Below are 25,366 nucleotides of genomic sequence, written 5' to 3'. Positions count from 1 at the left end.
CTCTCCTGCCAGAAGCCGCCCCTCCAGGCTCTAGATTCGAATGCTCCGAGGGCAGAGTTTGCTCTCTAAGGAGGAGGCTCTGCTTCTTTACTAGAATCCAGGATCGCTATCAGCATCCTGCTGCAGTGGTGTGTGTCATCCGAGCCTGCTACGTCTCTGCGTGCTCCTAGGGGAGAAGGGCTCTTGGGACACCAGGACGGGCGCGTTGCAGGCTCCCCGGTGCAGTTACTGCATACTTTTGACGTTGCTCTGAAATTAAAAATTAACAAAGTATTATTGGTTTTCCATGTACCTTAAATTATGTATATTTTTTTTTTCATTGTGCAGCAGATGTTGTGCCAAGTGTAATGGTTTTGTGACATGGCTTGTGATTTAATAGGAAATTTCTAAATAGGACGTTTCTAAATTCTCATCGGGTGGTGCCATAGGCGATTGGATCAGCATTATACCATGGTACCATAGTTGTAACCACAGCCAAACCTAGGTGGAGGTGATGAGGTGCTGAAGAGTCAGTACTGTCCTCAAGTTCTAGCTCTCACTGACTTTAGCCCACTTACTTATTTGGTCACTTTATTTGTTTTATCCCCAGTCTTATTTAAATTGGCACACTTACTATCCAAAGTACCTCTTCAACTCCACTTTACACCTCTCAGTTAAACTTAACACTAATTTCAGGACAGGATTTAGAAATGGAACATCATAATTAAAAGCAAAGCTGACGACTGGGAGTCAGCTTGTGAGCACACTATGCAGACAGTATTACAGCAAGAGACATGCTTCTACTCCTTGTAAGATACAATACACCAGTTTAAATATGTATTTCGTTTTCTAATTGGTGGAGGTAGAAACTTCTTTTGTACTAATTTTTAGTGGCTAGTTTGCTTGGACAAGCAGAAAAACATACAATAAGAGCCAGGTAAAGAGAAATCAACCTCAAAGTTTTTGGACTGTGTTAGGAATCAGGCTCAGTTTCCAGAAGTTATAATTTTATGAGCAAGTATATATTGAACATTCCTGAAGGTTTTTTTCGGTCTACGTGAGAAGGACTTTCTGCTTTCCTTTGGGTAGAGGAGACATTATCAAGGCAATAAAATTGTTTCTGCTAGGCATAGTCCTGAAAGTGTCTAGGCTTCCAATGATTAGATCAGATTTTTAAATGCAGTTAACTTTGTTTTGGTCTGGCTTCAGACCAAGAGCCTTACAGGTCTAAACTATTGGTAAGCTGTTGTGCCAGGTTCTCCATCCTCCCCTCGAAGCTCTGCACACGTTTGTAACGTATATTCATAACGTAAAGGACAAAGGCTTCTTGTGATTAAAGCTTACTTTATCAGTGTAGATCACATTTTGATGTAAGCCATGAAAAATTCTAATTGATTAATGAGTTTCAGATGGTGGTTCCCCTTCAGTGCCCCTCCCCCTGCTCCTAAATGTACAGTATGCTCCAAGTTAATCTGGGAAAGCTCCAGAAACCTTGGGCTAAATTGGTTGTGGTATAGTTTATAAGGATAATAAAATAACTAGAATAATTGAATTTCCTTATAAAGATACGCTCGCTGCATTTGTCAGCTTATGTTTTATCTGCTCGTTTATGGCAGTGAGCAAACTAAGATTACAGGTATGTGTATTTAGGAGGATGCAGGCAAGAATGACCTGTTGTTTCCTACAGACAGGAAAGCTCTGCAATAGCTCTTGAAGGGAATCTATGCAGGTAGTAGCAGAATCACTTTAAAAGTGATTGTGTTTGTTTTTATGTATGTAAAAGGACAAAATGAAAGTGATTTCTGTAGTAAACTGGAAATTGCAGGTGGTAAAGATTGACTTGGTAACATATATCAGTGAGTGGCAAGTCTGGGTTTTTTCCTAACTGCTTCTTTTAGTCCATTTTAAGGATTTCAAGTAAGGGAGCTTTCACAGTTTCACTTGGGGAAATCATTCCACTGTCTGGCAGATCTCACCATAGGGAACAGTTTCCTGACATTAAAAATACCAATTACAGAAGTTGTTACTTACTTCTGTGGCTCTCAAAGGAAGGCATTCCTACATCTTTTTTCCTCCTCTTTCTGCAAATATGTGTGTGTATACACATTTGTATGTATGAGTGAGGGGATGGAAAAATGAGCAGTTTTTAGTCTGTGGACTAATGTTATACTCTCCAAATCTGAAAAATATGCCAACACTGGGATGGGAACATTGAAATCAGTTTTAAAATGTGAATGTATTTGTGCTATGTCTGTAAAACTGTCACTTGATGATGTGACAGTGGGGGCAAGACGTTGCAAGTATGGGCACCAAATTGTGGGCAGCTTCACTTCTGCTTGCACAAATATTCATTTTGTTCTGCAACTTAATCTGTTTGTGAACACTGAATCTTTTACTTCAGCTTCTTTTGCACCCAACCTGCCTTTACAGTAAGTGAATGCTTCACACAGTCCACTGAAACTCCAGTAACGTTTCAAAAGTTCTGTTCTTTTCCATCTGCTTGAGGTGATTAGAACAGGCAGGGAGATCCAGCAGAGGCCCTTGCCAGATACTCATGAGCTCTGTTCTGGCTTTTGATCCTCTGTCTCCTCTCTTTCCAGGATGGCTGCTTTCCAATAGCATTACCTTCTCTCTAAGACAGCAGGAGATTGTCTGCAGTTATAGCTGATACCCCTCTGTCAAAGCCAATGTGCAGTCTAGCACTCAAGTTCCAGTTCCTCCAGAGGAAAACTTGTGCTGCTGTTGTCTAAGTTGCTGTCTGCTCCCTCTGCCACTGATTGGAGAGCTGTTGCACAGTTGTGTGCATAATAATGTTTAGTTTCTTCTACAAGCAATGGCTAATATGCCTCCTGAGTCACAGCACATCTCATTGCACAAGCTTCAAGCCTCCCTATTTAATACTGTGAAGATTTTCTGAAGAAGAATGCTTGAACCCTGGGTCCGAGGCAGAGTTTTGCCACCTTCTGTTGCAGTTTTCCAGCTCTGTAGAGCAGCTAGGCCACTGAACTGGCATATGTGCTAATCTTCAGTCCTGGATAACTCTGGTTTGGCTGCCAAATGCACAGAGCCAGTCAGTGAGCTTGCCTGCTAAGGCAGCAGTGCCTGGGTGGGCCAGTCCAGATGTCTACACACAGTGTCCAAGTCAAGCTGTTACGGTGCAAAGGGGACACTGTGTAGGACCTTTGCATCAGAGATGATTTGATTGATCACTATACAGAGTTCTGCATTTGCTTTATGGCGTATTTTTTCTCTCCACAGACTCTTTTAGATATATTTTGATTATTTTCTAACTGAATACAAAGAAAAATGCTTGTTCCACTGGATACTTAATTTCTATGCTAGTTCTTAAGCCAAGTCATAAAGAGCGAGTGATTCAGCAAGACTTCTTCATTCCTGACCTGGAAGGATTGTATGTAGGAGCAAGTTAAAAGAAATGGTTCAAGCCTCCTTTTGTTTGAGAATTAATGCCCATGTTGTAATTAGGAACCAGGCTGAAGCAACAATGAAACTCGTGTGATACAGAGGGCACTGCATAGCCAGCAGCTTCCCAGTGTAGGTTATGCATCTTGTGCTGGGGCTGGATGAGCAATTTGGAGTAAAATCTTGCTGGTTTATATGATTAGCTACCAGGGTGGAGCAGGTGTATTTTCTGTGTATGTCTGTATTCATATGCATACCTGCACTCTTTTATATATGCATTTTTCCTATATAGAATTTTCCCCTCCTCTTATTATATATACTCAGTTGAAGAAAATTATTATCGCAATTTTACAGGTAAGGAAGGCGGCTGGAATAGGAAAGGGAATTGAATCCAGGGATCTGCAACCATGAGGGCTTCACTGTGCATCCAGTTCTACTTTCTAGATTAAACAGTCTTTTCCTCCTGTGTGTTCTGAGTACAGAGATTCTTGACTCCTTTTGTTCTACCAGTTAACCCCAACAAAAGCCACTGGAATTACAAAAGATCACTTGTTTGATTCTCATTGCTTTCACCTGATGATCAGTGATAACAATCAACAGCTAGTGTAAGTTACACTGCTGGCAAAATACAAGCAGTGAACTACAATACAGAGGCAGCTAAATGCACTACTGTAAAGCAAAATAAGAACTTCACTGTTTGGTAGGAGCAAGCAGAGAGAAATAGGACCTTTCAGTGTGTTGAATCTGATACAGGTCACTGGGCGTACTGTGAACTATCCCACACTGAATTCTTCATCTAGACAATAAGTCTTAGGAATTTGAGATGTCATCCTCTTATTGAGAGAGGTGGAAAAAAAAAAAAGCTGTGCTGCATAAATATGACCTGTAACAAAACAGAATGAAAAGTAGTTAAAGACGGTTCCTTGTCCCCATTCCGAATAGCAGGTGGAAGCAGTTGCTTTAAAGCATCTAGAGGTAAGTTTTGAAAATGCTTCTGCATATCACGTCAGCCTCAACAGTTTATAGAGAAGTGCAACATTCTGTAAAATATTTGACATGTTTGTGTTGGCTAGTTTTGAACAGCTGTATATATGATGATTTGATGTTGCTGTTAGAAAGTAGTGAGATTAGGAAACCCAATATTTTTTTGGCTACTTTTGTTCATACTTTATATCTGCCAAAAAGGAAAGGATGAAATAGTCACTGGAGCCAGAGGCTTGCCTCAGCTGTGGTGAGGTATCCTTGAAAGCTGCTGTCTGCCTTTGAGGCAAGTTAGCCCATTTCTCTGACCAAATTCCTCAGGGATAAATTGTCAATAAACTTTTCTTCAGTTCACTAGAAAATAAGTATATTTGGATATTTTAGGGAAGGGAGTTGAAGGTATCTGAGCAACGAGTCAAGAGCCTGGCCTTGACCATGGGTAGAATCTTCAAAGGGGTCTTAGAAGAGCTCAGGACTCAATTGCTCTCATAATACCTTCACATAACTAACTCATTTTGTCTTCTTCACAGATCCCAGCTACTATGTGATGAAGCTGTAATAGTTAATGTCTGGGCTACTACAACTAATGAAGTAGATAAACATTTTAATGAAACTTGGGCACTTCAGTGCTGAAGTATTGTGGAGGCTTAAATTAAATTTACAAGTGCAGTAGCGATCAGTGTTTGCGTGAAGAATAATTCAGAGTTTGATAGTTTCTGATGCTTGCAGTTTGATAACAGACCTGCTGTGTTACTTGTAGGGTTTGTGACAGGAGATGCAAGTAACTGGTTATGCTCTGCTCCTTGAGAGCATAATTTAATTTTAAAAATCCAAGGTAGAAATTTTGTGCCTCTGATTCTAGCAGGGAAGTATTTTATTGAAGTGTAGAGCAGGTTTTCAGAGAAGTAGTGGGGAAGGGGAAAATTCATTTTTTCAGAAATTAAATTAAAGAAAACTTACACAGAAGTAAGGTTGGATTGTGTGTGATTTGTCTGTCATTCTTCAGGCTCTTCAGTGTAGACTTTCTCATTTTCCAGTCCTCACTTTGCATGTCTGCTTCGTAAATAAACCCATGCATTGTTGTTAATTCAGGGCTACTGTTCCAAGCAGACCGAGCCCCACTACAGAGATACCTGAATCGTTTTCATCTGCTAGAAATTTTTGTCACCTGTCTGCCTTTCATCATCTTTCCAGTTTCCCATTCTAAGAACCTGTGTCCTGTTTAAACTACCTAAACCCCTTCTTGTCTCTGTATCTTCTCTCTTCACACTACGACAGTTACTTAGAAACTCAGGCACCCTTGAATCCTCCAAAATCTTTGTTCTCTCACTTTTCTTCCTTCAGGGAGTCTCAAGTCTCTTGAGGCCTTCACTAGGCTTGATTGGTGAGTTAGGTCAGTATGAAATATATTTAAAGACAACCCTGTATTTTAGAGATGAAGTAACATCTCAGCTCCCTGAAATCTCTGCTCTATGTCTCCTCAGAAACCAGCCTGAAGCGTAAACAGACTGCAGTGCTTGTTTCACAGACTGATGGGGAAACCCAAACCTTTTTCATGTAGCAGCCCAGAAGCCTTCCCTCTGTCTTCTCTTAAGAAATGTAACTTTCAAACCTTAGAATGACTTCAGCCCCACCAGTGACAGCGGCGTGTATTGTATCTGGCTGGCTGTCAGGCATATCATAATGCTGGTGATTAATTAGCCCCAAGTCCCATAGGGCACATCATATGCAGGGTCTTGGAAGTACTGAAGGAGGTGGACCTTTCCTGAGGTGAAAGAAAAGGGTGTTACCTCTGTTGTTTCCCTCCTGAACAACCCAGCTCAGTGTGTGTGTGCCCTTCTAGCAGGGCAGACCCTATTTAAGGTTCTCTGATTAATATTGCTGGGTGCATCCTTGAAATATAACAGAATTAACTCAGGTTGGAAGGGACCTCTGAGGGTCATCTAGTCTAACCCCCTCCACGAAGCATGTATGAGCTGTGAAATTATCTCCAGTGAAGAGCTGCAATGTCTAACTGGTCCCTTTAGTACAATGGTTCTGCTTTTTCAGGTACATTTTTCTGATCTGTATGTAAAGAGAAACAAATTGCAGGATTTTGGTTCCTAAATACTTAGATGTGCAGGTGTTAATAAACTGAAACACTGGTGCAGAAAAGTACTTTGCTTTATTTGTGTGCTGTATATGAATTGAACATTCAGGAATGAGGATTTTTTAAAGTTACATTTTACCAATATAATCTCAGAGGTCATCCAAGAGAACAATCTAGTTTCAGTTCTGGTTCTCACTGTATCAATGGAGTTTATAGACTCCAGAAATCAGTCAAAATTTATTTGAAGACTCTTTCTGGAAAGAAAGTATATGGCAGAGGTATTTATACTTGATTTTCCCCATGTAATCTTTGAAGACAAGGTGGTGTCAACCATCTTGCCTCTCTTTCTTTCCAAAATGCAGCAGTGATTTGAAGGACTAATTTGTGTGGTTCTGAGTGACTTAGAGCAACTCTTAAATATACTGTCATTGAAATTCCTTAGCTGTTGGTAGCTTCTAGTCTGAATCGATCTATTTTGAGAGTGACATTCCAGATTGATTTTTGCAGAGCTAACAGCCCAATTCCTCTCCCTCCCTCCCCCCCCTCACACCCTACCCTAAATGAACAGGTATGATTTGAATTTAATTAACCAGGAAACCATAAATCCAATCTGACATTTTTACAAAGTCAGCTTTCAGAACAGAGCTGTGCTTAAATTGTGTACTAGGGTGCCTTAAACTTCTCTGCTCTGAAAGGATACATGAAGATTTTTTTTTTCTTGTTAGAAAAATGTGAAATCTACTCATAATTCAGAAATGCATGTTTATAAAAGAGAATAAATCTTTTTTTAAAGTCTATTTTCCCTTCTCCCCAACTGAAAAAATTGTCTAATTTCAGTAAGAAATATATTTGTAGTGAAAACTGTGTCTGTCTCAAGGGCAAGGTAAACTTCAGGATTTTGGGATGAGGTGCTGTCAACAGGAGCCTAAGGAGATCTTTTTGTAAGCATGGAGTTTACTTACCCCAAGTGTGGTTAAACAATGCTGGAGTATTAATACAAGTATATCCCAAGTAGCATTACATATTGTAGCAATACATACGTTTGGAAAAGTCAGTTACAGCACAATTTTATGTTAAGGCAATTGGTTTTGGTTTTGTTGGTTTTGGTTTTTTTTTTACATTTAGTAAGTATTTTCCTTTTTTGACAAAAGAATTGTTTTCAGTATTCTTGTTATTCCAGGCTGTAATGGATAGTATAACAAACTGTTCTTTTTTTTTTTTCCTGTTGTGGTTCTTAAAGTCACAAACAGTTCTTACCTGGTTTGAAAGGTATGCAAAAGACAGAAAGAAACAGTGTTTGCAGAGTGCCATAAGTTGAAGCCAGCTGACATGTGTAATCACAGTTGGTGTGGATCAGCCAGCTGACAGAACTATTCCTTATGGATCTCACGTTCACTTCATGTCTGTCTAGTGCCACCTCCACAAGACCTGGTGGCTGCTTTTCAGCAAGCTCCAGCCTGCCAGGCAAGGAGGTGTCTCAGCTCATTGCTACAAGTATTAGAGTCTAGGTCCGAGGTTCTTTCAGAGAGGAAAAATAACCTTCTTCTAAAAAAACTCTTTCTTCAGCACACTTCTGCCACAGGTGGGGAATTGGTCCCTCAGGAGCAGAGATATGGGTCCAGTGGTTCTAACATGTCTGGCTGCTGCAACTCCCAACACCTAATATGTTATGTGTTAAATATTAGTTGTCTTACCCGACACTAAAGCTGCAGTGTGTCGTCACTGAAGCAGAGGAGGATTTGGGAAGTGGGAAGTCTTGAGTGACCAGTGCTAGCTGTTGTGCTGCTTTCTGAAGAAATAATCTATTCAGTCAATATATTTAGTGTAGGCTTTTTCTTTAATTATTCTGAAGCTGTAGAATAGAATTTGGTTACAGAATTTATAAGTTGTTAATAAGTTTGCTGTAGTAGTGTAATTTGGTTGTTCCCATGTTTTTCTTGGGCCTGATCCAAAAATCTCAGAAGCTCTCCATTTAAATTGAATGGGTATTGGATCAGGCGCCATAGTGAGTTGTTAGCTTTGTGTAAAATGTTTATTTTTATTTGATTTTAATCATTCCTTCCAGAATATATGGTCATGTGTTGGCAACATGTGTAGCTTGGTGAGTACAAATGAAGTTGACGTTTATCTGTATGATTTAATCGCTTGCAAAAAAAAAAATAAAAATCTGTTAACAAAACAAAGCTTTGGTTTGCAACCACGTGTTAGATCCACATGTGGTTATCTGACATCTGATCTCTTAGAACTGTTGTCACTGTTGCTTTCAGAGTCATACAGTAGTTCTAGTTGGAAGGGATCTTAAAAGATCGTTTCACACCATGGGTGGGGACATCTTCCACTAGACCAGGCTGCTCAAAGCCCCGTCCAACCTGGCCTTGAACGCTCCCGGAGATGGGGATCGTCTTCGGCATGGGATTATCTTCTGCAATTCTAAAGAAACTTTATTTGGTGCAATGAAGTGCTCTTTTCTTCCTTTTCTCTTCCTTTTCTGATGTGATGAACCAGGTCCAAGGAGCGGATAAGCGATGTGCACTGCCCTGAGCCCCAAGGCACGCGGGCCTGGCCTCTCCGACATGCACCAGTACAGCCAGTGGCTCGCCAGCAGGCACGAGGCCAACTTGCTGCCAATGAAAGAGGATTTGGCCCTGTGGCTCACAAACCTACTGGGTAAGGCACAGTGAGATGGAATTTAGGGGCTGGGCAGTAAGAGTACTCTTTCCACTGGGAATTCAGACTCTTTTGTACATCAGAAATAAAAGTAGTTATTAGTTAGCTACTTCCATGTAGTGCAACTGCTAGCAAGGCCAGAAAAGCTAATGAGTAATTTGCCTCCACAGTGTTTCTGTGAGTAGCATAACTGAACCTTATTATACATCTCCTGTTTGTTTTTTCAAATTCCCCTCTAATTTTTTTTTACATGTGTTTTCTGTATTAATACCATTAAGCTGAATGATGCTAATTGCTGCCACCACCCGTGTTTTCCATTTTTATTGATAAGCCTCCTAAAGAATACAGGTGTACTGACTGTCTTGAATAGAAGGAACCATTAAATAGTTCTTTGCTGACTTTGTCTAGTAATTGATAAGTGCTGCCCAAGGCAATGCATGATAAGACTTCTGGAAGTCATTTGTAGAGGGGTTTGACCTACCACAGCTGGACCTGGGGATTTACACCTGCCTTGGTGTGTGAAGCCAAAGCATGTTGTTGCCAAAAGAGGGTGCAAACCAAACACCCAGAGAAAAAAAATCAGGTACATGTGAAAGAAGAGTGAGTGAGATTGTCCCTGGCAGGAAGGAGACAATACTTTGAGGTACACAAATCATTCCTGAAGGTGTACAATTTGGAAATTATGAGCCAGGAAATAATATGCTGTTTCCTGAGATCAAATCAAGGAAAAATGGCTTTGGGGTGATCCCTGCAAGTCCAAAGAATACCACCAAACAAATCTGTGACTTGTAGAATACCTCATGCTAAAGGAACCATGCCAGCAATTCCTCTCATTAAAGAAAGAGAAGAAAATATTTCGGGGGAGGTGATGGTTGCATGAAACTTTTATTCATGTTATTTTGGAGGAAAATTTGGATAAGCACTTTTAAATCGGTGTGTGTGGGTTTGGAGGATTTATTTAATTTTTATTTTATTTTCTGAAAGTCTGTTCTGCTGAGGCATGGGCAGTGTCTTGTCATGGCAAATGCTGTAGTTAAACTATCTCAGTCAATTGATGTCATACAATAATGGAGTCTATCCAGTGTCTTTCATCTGCACTGTATTTCCTCTTTTTTTTAAGAGAAAGGGAAATATCACCTTTTAAGAGATGTAGTCAATAAGTACAGTGTCAGTAAAATGCAAGAACACATTATTTTTCAGGTAGATGATACCCATTTTAGAGTTATGAATCCGTAACTGCAGAAGTGGCATGTGTTTTAAATGACATACTTGTGTGGTACTTCAATTTAAATTAATGAGTTTGGAATATAAAATTGTCTAGACAATTCCAGAACAAAGTTCAGAAATACTGACTTTTCATTCCAATTACCACAGGACAGCAATCCAAGTGACTGTTTTTTGAATCAGAAGCAGCACATTCCATTAAGGATTCAGTATATTGTTTAAATATTTTAAACAATGAAGTTTTCGTGATCCACTCTAAAACAAACAGAACCTTGTTTGCAGTTGGTAACAGAGTTCTCCCACTGATAAGTTTAGGAATGAGGTCACTTTTTGAGCAAGGAAGTAGCAACCAGCAGGAGGTTCTGAAATGCCAACTATAATTAAAAATCTGATTTTTCATATGGACACCAAATTCTGCACTGCAGAACTAAATGGGTACAACCTTCTTTTAATTAAGCAGCATATACAGTTCATTTGCTTAATGCATCCCCCCCACACCTTCTCACACCAAGCTCTTCTTTTCTCAGAGTTTGTGCTGAAGAATTGAAATTACAGTGATTTGTTAAACCACTTTGAATTCCTGTGTCGACATTGTTATTCAAATTAATAATTCAATTAAGTTAAAATTCACATTCAGAATAAATTAAGTGTAAGTGAATTAAAATAATTATTATTCATAAAAGTATATTAACTCAGAGTTCAAATTTGGTTTAATTACTGCATAATTTGGATTAACTTTAAATAGAGTAGGGATGTGTGAGCATGTTGCTGTGTGATAAAATAGATATGAATTTACATCATGCTGTTACCTTGTAAAAACCTGTTTGTACTGTCTAATTTTTCAGCATCCAAAAGGGTAGAAGAATATGGAAGAGTTTTTTTGTTTGTTTTGTGGTTTGTTCTTTTCTTTACATGGGACAAATAATGTATTTTGCATTAATGGTCCAGTAGATTTTCACATGCAAGGATGTGCAAGTAGCACAGAACAAATAACACTGTGTGTCTCCACACCTTAGCTTGCTCTCTCCTGTATCTTGTATAACCTCATTGTAAGTGTCATTTATGTATGTATAGTAAGCCTCATTTATGCCAGTTCTAATGCAATAAGGTTTCTCAATTTTTAAAGCACACAAATATGCATTTAAGTTAATTTTTGCCATTTTGGTTCATGTTTTGTTTCATCTGTATTTTAGTCATATGTACTCAACGTGGACATAGAATCTTTGCAAAGAAACATAGATTTTAAAAAGTAATAGTATTTTAGGCAAAAATAGGGCTGAACCTCTTTGAAGCAGCTTGATCAACTGATGGTGTTTTAGGAAATTTTTGTGGAGAGGCAATTGTGTCCTACACAGTGTTACTGGAAGTTGAAAAGATTACGGTCTTGCAGTAGCAAAGCCTGGTGTGGGTTCAAAATTACAAACTGGAAAACATTTTCAGGATATTGTACTTTATAATATGAATGAAGGATTTTGATTTCAGACAGAAGGTAGGCATAGCTAGAGTTTGACCTTACCCAACACTGAGATATGTGGTGCAGCTGAAAAATAATGCTGTGAGAATCTTTAACCCTGAGACTTTAGACATTTTATTCTAATTTAACATGTTGTGGTTTTTGGTTGTTTTTTTTTTTTTTTGGTATTCACTACTACTTTTGTGTGCATTTTGTTAATTATTTTTGGAACCATGTCAGAGGAACTCAGCTTCTGAGAGGACAGTTTGTCGTTACAGCTCCATTGCTGAATAGATTTTAGCTGTCTGTACTCTGGGGGATGGAAAAAGGACATTGCAGACGAACTCCATGTGTCAGATAGCATTAACTCATACAATATTGTACATTATAGCATTGTGGGGGTTGTGGTTTGCATGCTGGAGAGAAAGATTGGAGCTATGGGTGTTGTGTCTCTTACCTTTGCTTCTCTCTGCTGAGCTTTGGTGCCTCAGTCGAGAGTGGCAGTGGCAAAGTTAAAAAGATGTGTTAACCCAGCTGTCTTGCAAGTCATGATCATGTCCTAGCCTTGCTTTTAGTCTGTATAGAGCCAGTGAAACACTTGGGAATGCCTTCATGGCTGACAAACTCCAAATTTGGTAGATTATATGTATATACTTTAGTAGAATGCTCTTGTGGATGCTGAAAAGTTCTGTTCACCTTTAGCAAGCTGCACATGGGAATTAGCACACTTGGGCCATAGTACTCTTCTAGCAGAGGGAAAATAGCAATTTGAAAGGCTTGCCTGCCTGCCTTACTCTCCAGTACTTTCTTGTTTTCCCTTGTGTGTCTGCAGAAGCGAAGTGGCTGATGTGAGGAGGGGTGGGCCTCACCGCCAGCCTGGAGTTTAGCACAGGTACAGAGAGATGGTCTGTGTTTCCTCTTTGGCTACTGTGTGGAGCTCTCATCTTTCTACTCATTCCCGGAATCCATTTACAAGCTGCAGAGGGTTATATTGTCTTTTACTCCATCCAACTTTGTTTAGCACGTGGGACCACACCTTGGGCACGTGTCTGAGCTTCAGGGTTTCAGTGCTGAGGCTTCTTCCAAACAGCTTTCTGGGCTTCAGGAGCTCGTAGCTGAGTGGCTGGAGGGTGCAGGGTGCTGAGGAACTGGACATGGAAATGTTGAGTGTTGTTTGCACACAGAAGTTTCTTGGATACAAAAGAGAAGGAGGCTTGGATAAAAAGGAGCATAGGGGCAAGGATGTTAGGAGAGTTGAAGACCAGGCTGGGTATTTAAAGGTGTGTTGCAGGAGGTGTGAAGTTTGGGATTGAGGAGTAGGAAGTCTTGTGCAAGAGAACTCTTTCTTTGATTCTGAATTAAATCTCGTTCAACTTAGTGTTTTTGTTCCACTTGCTGTCTAAGGGCGTTCCATAACAGTATGTTTATTTTCAACATCAGTTTGTTCAGATCAAGCCAGTGGGAAATGCAGGCCTTTGAATGTCTTGATATTCAGATATTTTAATGCTGATACTTCCAGTGATTCTGCTGGTATTGGTACAGTTTCTCTCTTAGTTGAGTGGCTTTATCTAATTCTCTTTAGTATCAACATGCCTTTGGAATTGTTTATATGTCCCACTTCAAGTAAGTGATAATGTCTCAATGCTTTCAAAACCATTGCTTCTGCTGTCAGTTTGTGGGGTGTTAACAGAGTAGCCTTGTCAGAAGATAACTAGTTTTGTATGTGCATAAAATCACTGGCCTTTTGTTTTCCTTATTTTTGTCACATTTTGTTATTTTGGGTTTAAGCACTGTAGATGTGTTTCAGAGATTCACCCCAGTGACATATTTCTATTCAAAAACTACTAGTTTTGTGTTGCTACCGAAACGTACAATTAAAACAGTCCTTCAGCTAGTTCTGAGGCTGGAGTCAGTCTTACACTGCATTTATCACAGCAAATGTAGAAGAACTGAGTGCAATAATAGAGGAACCAACTAGGTTTTTGGTACTTTGGGTCTTTCAGTCCCTCAGCCTTCTGCTGAAGGCTCTGCTTGTCCGAGGCAGCCCGTAGGGAATGCTTTGTCTTCGACCTCTTGGACACACACCCAGGGCATGGTCTCTTTTCAGCTACTCTGTCATGAACCTCCCACTCTGGTTGCACTGTGACCCTGCAGATAGCTGCTCACAGCTTGCAGGAGGTAGAGCAGTTTGACTTTTTCGGGGGCACCTGGTGGTTGTGGTAAAAGAGAGGGTAAGCAATGCTTGTGAGGTTCCAGAAAGCCTTCGTGTTCCTGTGTGTGTTTTTTTTTTCCCCCCCCCCATACTTTCAGTGTTGTTTTTTTTATTATACTTAATGTTATTACCATTCTATAAAAATATTGCAACTGCTTTCTTGTAATTATAGGGGGAGTTATACATTTTTAATGGAGTTTAATGTTTTTTCCATACAAATACACAGAGCCTTTTTTTTCCCCTCAGGTTATGAACATTACTCTCATTTGAATCAATATATTTCAACTGTTAAATATGTCAGAGTGTCTGTTTTAGCAAAGAAATGCCACCTTTTGGAGCCATAAAATATAGTGAATTGAAAGCTGACACCTAATATTCTTTTCATTGGATACAGATGTTCAATGCAAAATTCATTCTTTCAGATTTCATAAAGGGGAATAGAACTCAAATAATCCAGCTTGGTGTACAATATGCAGTGACCAAATTGCTAAAGCACTTGAAATAATATAACTGTATTGTTAAATAGCAGAAGAAGATAAAAGAATTTTTCCATGTCTGTGTAAAGAGAAAATGTCCCTAAATAGGTTTTATGTTTTTTATAACATTTTATTATTATGAAACAATAAATCTTTGGATCATAGGACTGGAGATATGTAAAATGTGATTTTTCTGTTTTACCCATGTGAAAAATTACGTTTTGCAAACTAAAATAAAAATGTTGAGTAAGTTAAAAATATTTGAAATTTAATTTTTTAAAAAGAAAAGGAACCTATTATAAAATATAATACTCTTTACAGGAAAGAGATTCCTGTAGCATGGTCCTTTTTCAAATTTGGCTTTCTAATGACTTTATAACACTTTATAAAAATGCTAATGGGGCAAATGGGAAAATATGTAGGCTAGAATGGTGGCAAAGGCTTTTGAGGTGCTGAGATGTTCCATTTTTTATCTGTGGGCTATTATAATTTCAGTCCTGGCTTCATCTGAGCTGGAGACACTGTAAAATATTATCAGTTAGGCATAAGCTAACTGCCATGTCTGCAGTGCTACTACTGCTCTCTTGCCTGGGGAAGTCATTTAGGTATTCAGGAACCATGAAGTGGGCTACATGGCAGATGGAATTAAGAGGGAATAAAAAAGGGGGAAATTTCCTGTTTAAACAGATATTTCTGAAGTAAAAATGTTTTAGAAAAAATAAGTTTAACTTCAATTACTTTATAATGCTGCTATATTCAGTATTGTGACATTGAGTATCAGATTACAATGCACCAGCAAGAAGTTCAGTTTTAATTTTTTATCTACTTTATTTTTGTAAGTTTTTTCCCTCTCTTCTGAGCAAAAGATGTAGAAAAGTTTTACTTCACTTTTTTACTTTTCCCCTTTTTTTTTTTTGACTAAAAAATGCACTGAACCTGTTCTAAACAGAATAAAGTTTTCAGTTTCCAGACATCTCATGGAAGCAGAAGTGGATCTGGATGAGGTGGGGAACCACTCTAACTTGAGTTTTTTTAATATTTTTCCTTTTTTTTTTTTTTTTAAAGGGTAGACTATTGTTACTAACATGTGCTGTGTGACAATCTATGAAAAATGAGTTAATAGCGTTATTCCTGTTTCTAAATGACATATATAAATATTGGGGGGGGGAAAATATCCTATCTTAATAGAAGGAGAAAGAATTAGTCCCTGATGCTCTCTTGATATTAGTGTAAGTTAAGAGGGCTGAAAAATACAGCTGCTAGTCAAAAAAGTTCCAAAGAGAAGGCACATTTTTTGGTGGAAATGTGAAAATTAAAAACCTTCAGTAAGATATAGGAATATTTTTACCTGAAAATTATTTTTTTTTCTTATGTACCTAACTTTATTCCTGGAAAAGGACTTTCATAGGAGCGTTGCAGTAACTGTAGTATCTTGTATACTTCTTGCAGGACCAAGTCTTAAGAGTCTTCTAAAAAAATGTAGTCCTTTCCTTCTTGACAAGATTTTCTACTTCTGCTACAAAATAAACTGTTGGCAACTCTTGTGCTATAGCTACACATGCACACTGGTGTAAACCATTTGCCTGCTGTAGCCTGTCTTTTAAAATATTGTGTTAAAACCACTGGATTTCCATAAGTAAAGTGAAATACATGGAGTCTGATATGCTAGAATTATTTTCCAAAGATCACATGCCTTCCCAAAAAAAAAAAAAGCATGGTTTTTTTCGTGATTTTCTGTATATCTACAGGTGAAGTTGTAGTGAGGTTATTCGCTAAATATTCAAAGTAATACAAGTTTTTCAGTTAAAGTGTATTGCAAATTACTGTTGAGGTTTCTATTGATTTTTCTCTTTTCACACAAATGCAGTCTGTACTATTGCATGCTTTCTGCCATGTTAACTCTCTGTTTGCTGTTCAGGTAGAGAAATAACAGCAGAAACCTTTATGGAGAAATTGGATAACGGAGCCTTGCTTTGCCGGTTAGCTGAGACCCTGCAGGAGAAGTTTAAAGAAAACAGCTTTGATGCAAACAAACCTGGCAGAGTAAGTGTTGGTCAATGTTCTAGTGTGTAATATCAGTATCTGGGGTATCTGAGCTTTTTTGGTTTGGTACTGAACTTCTTTTTGCACCGTTAAGAGATTTCACGTGTGGATGTTCTGCAAAAGAGCGGGGAGGTAATTGCTCTGTGTAGAAGAACAACTGTATAAAGGTGGGGGAAATAATGCTTATCTGGTAATTATTAAAGTAACTATGCAAAGCAGTTACTCAAAATATGTAAAAGCAGTTACTTGTAATATGTGGAGAATAAGGTAGAACAAGATCTAGCAGTGTGATGTGGTAGCTAAAGGAGAAAATGTGATCCTTGCATTTGTTTGCAAGGGGAATACTAAGTAGCTGTGGGAGGTGTCTTTTTTCCTCTGAAAACAGCTCTAGGGAGGCCAGTAATAAAACTATAGTTAGTTTTGGTGCCTCGAGTTTGAAGGTCCTGTTGGTGTACTGGAAGAGGTTTCAGCAAAAAGGTGCAGGAATGATGTAGAAAATGTGAAACTGAGAAGATCCTGAAGAGTTTTGGAAAGATCAGGTTAAGATCTTGCTTGAATGCAACCTCTCTTTCCTTTAAATTATTTTCATAGGGCAGTCTTACTGGGAGAGACTCAAGAGTGCAGCGATTCTGTTTCTGGGAGAAGTTGAATTAAAGGGTCGACACATTAAAACACTTATTGTGAAACTTTCTATTTTTCTTGTGCATTCAGGTACATCTTCCTTGAAAGCTAAAACAGGCAAATAAAAAGCAGGTAAAAGAGAGCCCAAGAACATAATGCATCTTCTATCTTTGATGTTTTCATAACTCATCTGTAGCAGAAATTAGGGCACAGCATGAATTTTATCAGCTGTTCTGAGAACTGTCAGCCTTGTGCCAGTTGCACCTGTATAAGTTGTTTTTCTTGGTTCCAAGTTCATAATTGTTGTTGCAGAAGAAGTTGTCATGTTTCCTATTTCAAATTATAATCAGGGCTTGTTTAGTAGAGGTACTGGTTGATTTCTGAGTTCCTCTTTATAATATGATCTTTATAATATTGTCTTCACCTGTGCCATGGTAGCTTCCAAGTGAGAAAACACCTATGGCAGTCTTTTTGATTAAGCCTAGGAACTAGCTAGGCAGAAAGAAGGGTTACTTGTATTTGTTTTTGAGCCTAAATTACATTAGAAGCTGATTAGACATGTGCAGTCACATGTGTTGTCATTACTTAGATTTGTTGGGCTTTTATTTGTTAAACTGGTATAACTGACAATGCAATTAAAGGGAAAAAAAATCTGCTCTGCTGCTATTTTCTCAATGTATATTGTTTCATACTTATTATAGTAAGAATTCAAAGAAATGGCACAGTAATAGATTTGTGTCATTGTAGACTGTTAGGAAGCTCTTCATCCTTTCAGATTTTAGTTCCCTGTGTAGCAGTCTTGGGCAATAGGACTAGCCTACACATTGAAAAATCTGACTTGTGGTGCCAAGGAAATTTATGAGAAGATTATAGTGTATGAAATTTAGCACAGTAAGAATTCCACAATGCTCCCCTGAATAATTATTTTGCACCCTATTAATAATATAATGTGAAATTTTGAAGCCATTTGACCATTTCTCTGCCCAGGAAAACAGAAACATGGCCTTTTACCTAGGTGCTCCAATGACTGGAAGAAGCTGCTGAGTTGTGTTGAGTTCAGCTTCTATCAAAATAGATAACTTACTTTTCTATCCATATATGTAACTTTTAATTATTTTTTTTTATGCTAACTTCTTCCTAGATGGAAAAGCTCCATGCAATATTTTAGGTTTAGTTTTGTCTTAAACAAAGATAGGAAGATGAAATATCCTGTTCTGACTGATATGTACTACTGATCATGAATTCATGGGACAGCTCTTTGGGGCTGTCTGGCCAGTTTAGCAGCTATAGCAACAGATGTAAGAAGACATTAAAAGCTAATACTGCATGCACTGACTCATCAGCTGTTTACCATAATTCCTTAAATTCATAATGCAGTGCTCTATAAAATAGTAGAGGCTAAACCCCTATTGCTTCTGGGTTAACTTGTGCAATATGTTTCTAGTCACTCTTAGTTTTGCAGTTTGTTTGTTAACTAAACTGTATCATTCCCTTTCTTATTAGGGAACACTGAACTTTCTTCAGATTTCAGGAAAAGCCCCTAGGTCAGCAACAGCCTTTTTGAGTGTGGAATACATCGGGAAAGCAGAAACCAAAAAAGAGTTGTGCCTCCCAAAATACTTTGTTTTCCAAATCTGAAAGGCATGTTGATGTCAACACTTCCTTTTTGTGTCATGTGGAGACACTTGTGGACACTGGGGACATTTTCAAAATACATAGGAAACTGCTGGTAATGTAATGTGGAAATACAGCTTTAAGAGACTGAAGAGGAGATTAAATGGTGTTCAATGCAAAAGTAGTGTTTTAAGAGACTGAGGAAGGGAATGCAGTTGTAACTTTTATGTATGAAAGAGATAATAGAGTTGTCTTTTATGAGTGACTGAGTAGATTAGGACTCTTGAGTGTGGAAAAAGAGGCATATGATAGAACCTGCAAAATGAGGAAGGTGTGGTAGAAGTTCAGTTTCTACACAGAGACTACAGGACACTGAATGAAGGTAGCAGAAGCCAGACAAGCAAAAGGGGGGGACTTGTTTACAAACCAGTTGGACAATTCCTGTCAAAGACTGTTAAAATTTACCTGGGTTCCAGTAAACACTGAATAAGGTGATGGAAGGGAGATTTCTTGGAAGGCTGAATACACAGGAACCCCACTCAGATGAGGAAGTCCCTACAGATGAAAACTGTTGGAACTTCAGAAAGTATGAGAGTCACTCTTATGTTCTGTGTGTTACTGTTTCCTGGGGATGAATACCCAGCTGGTTGTGCAAGTAGACAAAGGCAACTCTATCCTTTCACAAGAGTCAGCTAAACCATGCTTCAAAACCTGATCATTCTGAAAACATTGGTGATCCTTTGCTAGACACAGACAAAACTTTTGAGTTTTAAATGAAAATGGATTTTTTTAACAGGGAGGGCAGTGTTAGACTGGTGGGAGTATATGATGTATTTTTTAAGTTCGTTTTTCCTCTTTTTGGAGATTTTTACAGTCATAAATAAACCCAACCATGTACACTTATAAAATGACAAGGAGATGACTGCTATCAGTCTTAATAAATGCTCAAGATTTGTATGGTAGTAAGTTGTTGGAACTACCTGTGCTGCTGCTCCTGCTAATGATCAACTGTCTAGAAATTACAGACTTATTATTATAGCAGCAGTTATTCCATAAAAGTCATTCATGTCACAGGATGCCATTTTGTAATTTTCTCCCACTGGCTTGGATTTCATCTCCATGCTCTCCTGCCAGTATTTTACTTTTCCTGACAGATAGTTAATTTGAGAATTTCACAGCTGTACAAACAAATTCAGAGCATCAAGGCATGTGCAGTGTGCACAGAGCCCACATTTGATTTGATTTGGTTTAGTTTAGTAAGACCATTAATTAAGATTTTAAAATAAACATAAATAAATTGTGTTAATAGTTGGTACCATTTTTATAGGCAGGGCTTGTGTTAATGGTTGTTACCATTTTTATAGGTAGGGCATAGTAGTCTGTCCACCATCCTTGAAGCTGCCTGTATATTTATGAACTTTTCATTCAAAACTATGTTTTCATGGTGAATGAAAACAGGTTGAAGCTTTAATTATCCTTTTTCTCCAAGTTCTCAGAGGCTAATCAGATAAATTTCAAGTCAAATCCCTCTTATAAATACTTATGAATAATCAATTGGAATGTAAAATTTAGCCTCATTTTCAGGAAGCTGGTATCTATTGATTTGGCCAATAAAAGAAATAGAAGTACAAAAAATCAATCCAAGTGCAAATATTTCTGAACTTCTAGAATTTTTAATTCAAATAGGCATTTAATTTTATTCTTTCCATTGGGACTGATTTAATAAGATTAAACTGAATGTTCACTGAGCTGTTGTGTAGAAAAAAGTGAGTAAACTGTGTCCTTGGATGTGCACATCCACTTCCATTGAAGCTGTCCATGAAATAGTAATTTCTGCAAATATACATTCATGTATATCCTAATATTAGGAGATTCTGTCCACATCTTACCCATAGTCATAGTACCTGAAGTGCATTTTGCAATTTTTCTGTATCCAAAGCCTTCACTTGGTCCTGTGAGAGGTACTTGGTCAGTGTGGATCACTGTGGCAGCATTGGCTTCTCACAGTCATGCAGGTTCACATCAGGGGAGACTTTTGGCCTGGTGACTTTGAGAGCCACGTTATGCAATTTCTAATGTTGAAGTTGAATTTTTCAAAGGTGAAACAATTCAACCATTTCACAACTGAAAACTCTGGTTTAAATTTCAAGCTGTTTTTGCTTCTAGAGACAGTTATGTATATCTGTGGAAGCAGAGGCAGAATCCTGTAAACTACAGGACTTGAAAATCCAGGGAATTGACCTGAATTCTGGCAATGGTGGAAGAAGGGGCTGGTGGCAAAAGAGCAAGATTGTAAACTGGAGGCCCAGTATTTTCCCATCTCAGCTATAAGCTTACTGTTTGCTTTTGGGAGAATACATATCTGGGCTTTCACTTTCTACATCTGTAACCTGGGAATACTCTTCACTGTAAAATAGTGGCTTGATTTGTGAACACTGTAAAGAGCTTTGAGCACTTTGGCTATTGCTGCCTCATTTGGTGAGCCGTGATTCCTATTAGGTAGTTCCCATTATGAAAAAAACATTATATTTAACTCTGGTCATTTACAAGAAACATGGAAGCTTATGGTTTTCTAAATGTAGATGAGAGAAAGATCTTTGCTTGTGGATGTGTTGCTTCAAACAGCTTTGTATCTGCCCTGCAATGGGACCACAAGCAAAGGTAGGGAGCTCTGTCCTCCTAAAGTAGAGAATGTGCACCAGTGGTTCAGAATTGGATCTGGAATCTGGATCTTGCTTTTAGGCCCCAGATGGCCAAGCTGAAAGTCTGAGCTGGTGTTTCTATATGGTGTTTTTATTTATACTGTAGGCTTCAGTTTCTCAAGGTTATCCCATCCTATAGATGGGTTGGATATACAGCATTCTGTAAACTTGGTTCCCTGAACCTGTCTGCCCAGTGTAAAGAGCCCTCAGCTGCAGCAGAGCCATGTTCTGGTGCCCCCTGTAAGTTATAAATCTGACTCTCCAGCTGAGAATTGCATGGATAGGATTGCAGGAATTGTTAGGCTATGAACAGATTCTTTGTGGTCTAGGGCAGCAATTTTCTTGTCTGCACACTTGCACTTTCCTGGAGACTTATTTTGCAATAAAAGCTTCTGGAGCCAATTCCTAATCATATACAATATAGATATGGCTCTCAGTTACTTGGGAGGAATAAAAAAAAAATACAGCATTGTCTTTCTGTGTATTAATCTTCGTAGTGGCAGACTGATGTGGATATGAGAGGAAAATAATCTTGCGAAATGACTCACAAGTGCTAATCCATCTGGAAGGAATCATTTCCACAAGACTGTAAAGCTGTTTGTTGGAGATTTCCTTGTACCTTTCTCAGACATGTCAATGGCTTGCTGAGCTCCTCCTAGATTGCTGCCAGGTTTCTTGCAGATACTGTAAGATTTACCTTCAGTGGGTCACGTGCACAAACCTTCTGTGCCTCAACAAATAACTCCTACAGCTAAAGTTCATGCTTGCAGGAGGATTGCACGGTAGGATAGAGTAAAGGTTCCCACCAGACTATGAAAGGAGATTTCTGAACAATTCTAGGATATTGTGTGTTTGTGTGCCTGGCACCTTCCAGGTGAATCCACTGAAGAACTACTTAGAAGGGTTTCAGTGCACTTTAAGCCACACACGCTGTTGGAGGCAGAGCTGCACAGCCCTGGAAGGAGCACTGAGACATCATGTCTCTCCAGACTGTTCTTCCCACTGGTACTTCTTGTCCTTGGGAAAGCATGGTTTGTTCTCTTGTTTGGCTAGAGCACAATTAATCTCTGCCGTGGGCTGGCCTTGCTGCTGCCAGTGAACCTGAGGCAGGGATTCTGCTGCACATCCCTCTCTCTGCACCTATTTAACATTGCAGGAATAACCAGAATTTGCATCACAAGGTCGTTGTCAGGGGAAAAGCAGAGAAGATTTGAGCACGTAGCTCCTGCTTTGGAAAATATCGTAATGATTCAGACTGCAAATCAGGTCAAGAGGACTGAACTTTGATTTCCAAGAATATCATTTAACTAGAAAACATCTCAAAGCTTTTTCCAGAGATGTTTAATTAACTTTGGTGTTGTATGTAATGCTAATACTTAAACACTTCATAAAATTTGTATTAAGCCCATAAGTTTTCATAGCATTTTACCATTACTTCAGTTTTCTGAGAGAAATTTTATAAACAGCTGATTTTAGATTTGCTGGATTTTGCCTCTTAGGTGAAATGTGTTGCAACATTCCTGTTATTTATTTTGTTAAATCTTTAAAGCAAACTGTAAAAATCTTTCTAACAGATCTTTTTTTGTGGCTTTTTACTTAGACTATTAGGAATAGTCTGGAACAGAAATGTAAGATTAGGGACTTGTATGGAAATAACCATATGTATTTCAAAGTTTGAGAAAACATAATTTAGACCTACTGTCTTCAGTTTAATTGTGCAATTCCTAGGTCAAAGTTAGTGTTAGTGGTTTTTAGGGAATAATGAATAAGCAAGAACTAGAGAATTTGGTGCATTTACCAATAGTGAGTCTTGAACTTAAATAATGAGCCAAAATTTCCGAAACAATGGAAACAATGAACATAAATGATGACTGCAATGCAGAAGAAGAAAACAGACATTACTTTGAGGCACAGAAATCAATTTATAGATATAGTTATGTCTAATTTTTTTAAAATAAACATATATTCCCATTTGTCTTTGTATATGTAAATTGGCCCCAAATGCTTCAAGTACACAGTGAAGTTTTGTTCACAACTTTAGAGATTGCTTTAAGGCTGGTTTAGAAATTTGGCTGTGTAGATTAGAGATTCCAACACGTTTTTCAAATCACAGGTGTTTTCAAGTTCTACTCCTGCTTAGAATTCCCACGGCTCAAGCAGTTTCCTTGTGGTTTCTAACTGGAAAATTCACAGAAATTCAGATTCTTTATCATAAAGACAAAGATACAATTTTTCTTAAAAATGAACATACAGGGCTTTGGAGTACTTCCATAAATGCAGCTACCTCTGTTTGTCTAATAACACATCAGCTTTATTATGGCTGTTCTTGAAAGTCTTACCTAGTTTTGAGAAGCACGAGCAAACTGTAATTGTTGTTTCTTTTCTTTATTTTTGTTTTAATTCTTTGTGGTTTGGATTACAGTTTTGTGTAGAGGGCACATGTGGTTTTAAAAGCAGCCTCTTTTCTGATGTCATAGATGTTTCCTACTACCACAGCTGATAAAAAGGATTGTATAAATAATATATAAGATGCAAGTATTGAATCAGGATTTCCGGAATGTTTGTTTCCACGTCTTCACAAGTTGATTCTTTTTCCTTGCCTGTTTTTCCTAAATCTCCTTCCCTGGCTCCTGGTTGTTGCAAGATAGGAAAAGCCATACCTTTCTGTGCAGAAGCTTTTCTTCTCTGCTTGCTGAGAAACAGAGGGTGGAACACACAAATTTTCCACCTATCTACCTTTCCCTCACCAAGCATGATATGCAGTTGGAGTGATTTAGTGGTGTCAGAAGAAATAATCTTTCCATATAATAATCACAGGGCTAATTTTGTTTCCTGTTCAGTTTTCCCAAGCAGCAATTACCTGTTAAATTCCTCCTGAATGTTTTCGGCGTCTGCATAAAAACTGTGCTGTCTTTGTTGAACATCTGGAAATCCCAAAAGCCAACAGATAATGCATCTCAAAGAATTCCATCCTTGTTTAGACTGCCTAGATGTTTATCACTGTCTTCCTTTACGCTTGTCTCACGGGAGGTGAAGCACCATTTGGAACTAATCTTACAGAAAGGCCTGGGAAACCCCCACCCTGCCTCCTGCTCCAAAAGGTCACAAAGGGCGAGACTGAACCTTGAGAGAAAACCAGGTGGAAGAGGCAGAAGCAGCAAGATGGTAACACAGCACCATACCCACAGTTATATTTTCCATCAAGGAGTTTGAATGGCTCCTTGAGCTTGTTATTCAGACTGCCAGTGGAAGGTTATCCACTCTAATCCCACAGACCAAAGAAATATCTTGGTTATTTGACCACGCCCTTGGTGAAATTATGGAAACGTCTTTCAGTATGAAACTTTGCATTACAACTGTAATGTGTTTTGATGGACTTCAACCATTCAGGCTGAAATGTTTTGAAGCCTTGTCCTTAGCTTGGGTTCTTCTGGAATGATTAAGGGGGAAACGTGATTTTGAAGTTTCTGTGACTGAAATTAGTTGGTTTTGCCAAAATCCGGTATTTTTCATACTTTATTTTCGGAGAATCGTGTCCCCTTTAAGACTGTGATGTTTCATAAAACATAATTGTGGATTAATAAGATGCTTTCCAAAATATGTCCTATGAAAATTCACCCAGATCTGACCATTTCTATCTCATGGAAATATTTTAATATCTCATGGAAAAATTGCTCCTTATTCATGTAGTTGGCATGTGACAATGCCACAAACAAATGCAATCCTCCTATTTTTTTCTCATTTAATTGCAGTATAAATGAGAGAAACTAGGATTCTTTAACTTCTTCAACAAACTCTAGGCTGATTCAGCTCTGACTTCTTACATTGTGATGGGGAAAAGCTCAGATTCATCTATCAAAGATAAGGTGTAATTGCCCTCTGAAA

At 38.4% G+C, this 25,366-nt stretch overlaps 1 protein-coding gene across 2 annotated transcripts in view; it reads left to right on the top strand.

Moving 5' to 3' along the window:
• The first annotated feature begins 8,968 nt into the window (after positions 1–8,968).
• The window catches only part of GAS2 (growth arrest specific 2), a 72,905-nt gene continuing 56,507 nt past the window's right edge, over positions 8,969–25,366 (top strand). The window contains exons 1-2 of one of the 2 annotated variants that reach the window (XM_008931749.3): positions 8,969–9,136; positions 16,420–16,544. In XM_008931749.3, coding sequence (XP_008929997.1) covers positions 8,995–9,136; positions 16,420–16,544 — 267 coding nt within the window. In that variant the 5' untranslated portion in view covers positions 8,969–8,994. The remainder of the gene's footprint in view (positions 9,137–16,419; positions 16,545–25,366) is intronic. The other variant, XM_018083432.2, reaches the window with a different exon arrangement.

This window comes from Manacus vitellinus, unplaced genomic scaffold (assembly GCF_001715985.3).
Source record: "Manacus vitellinus isolate BGI_N305 unplaced genomic scaffold, ASM171598v3 scaffold_63_pilon, whole genome shotgun sequence".
In the NCBI taxonomy this organism is placed as follows: Eukaryota; Metazoa; Chordata; class Aves; order Passeriformes; family Pipridae; genus Manacus; species Manacus vitellinus.
This window is presented reverse-complemented; position numbering and strand designations above follow the sequence as displayed.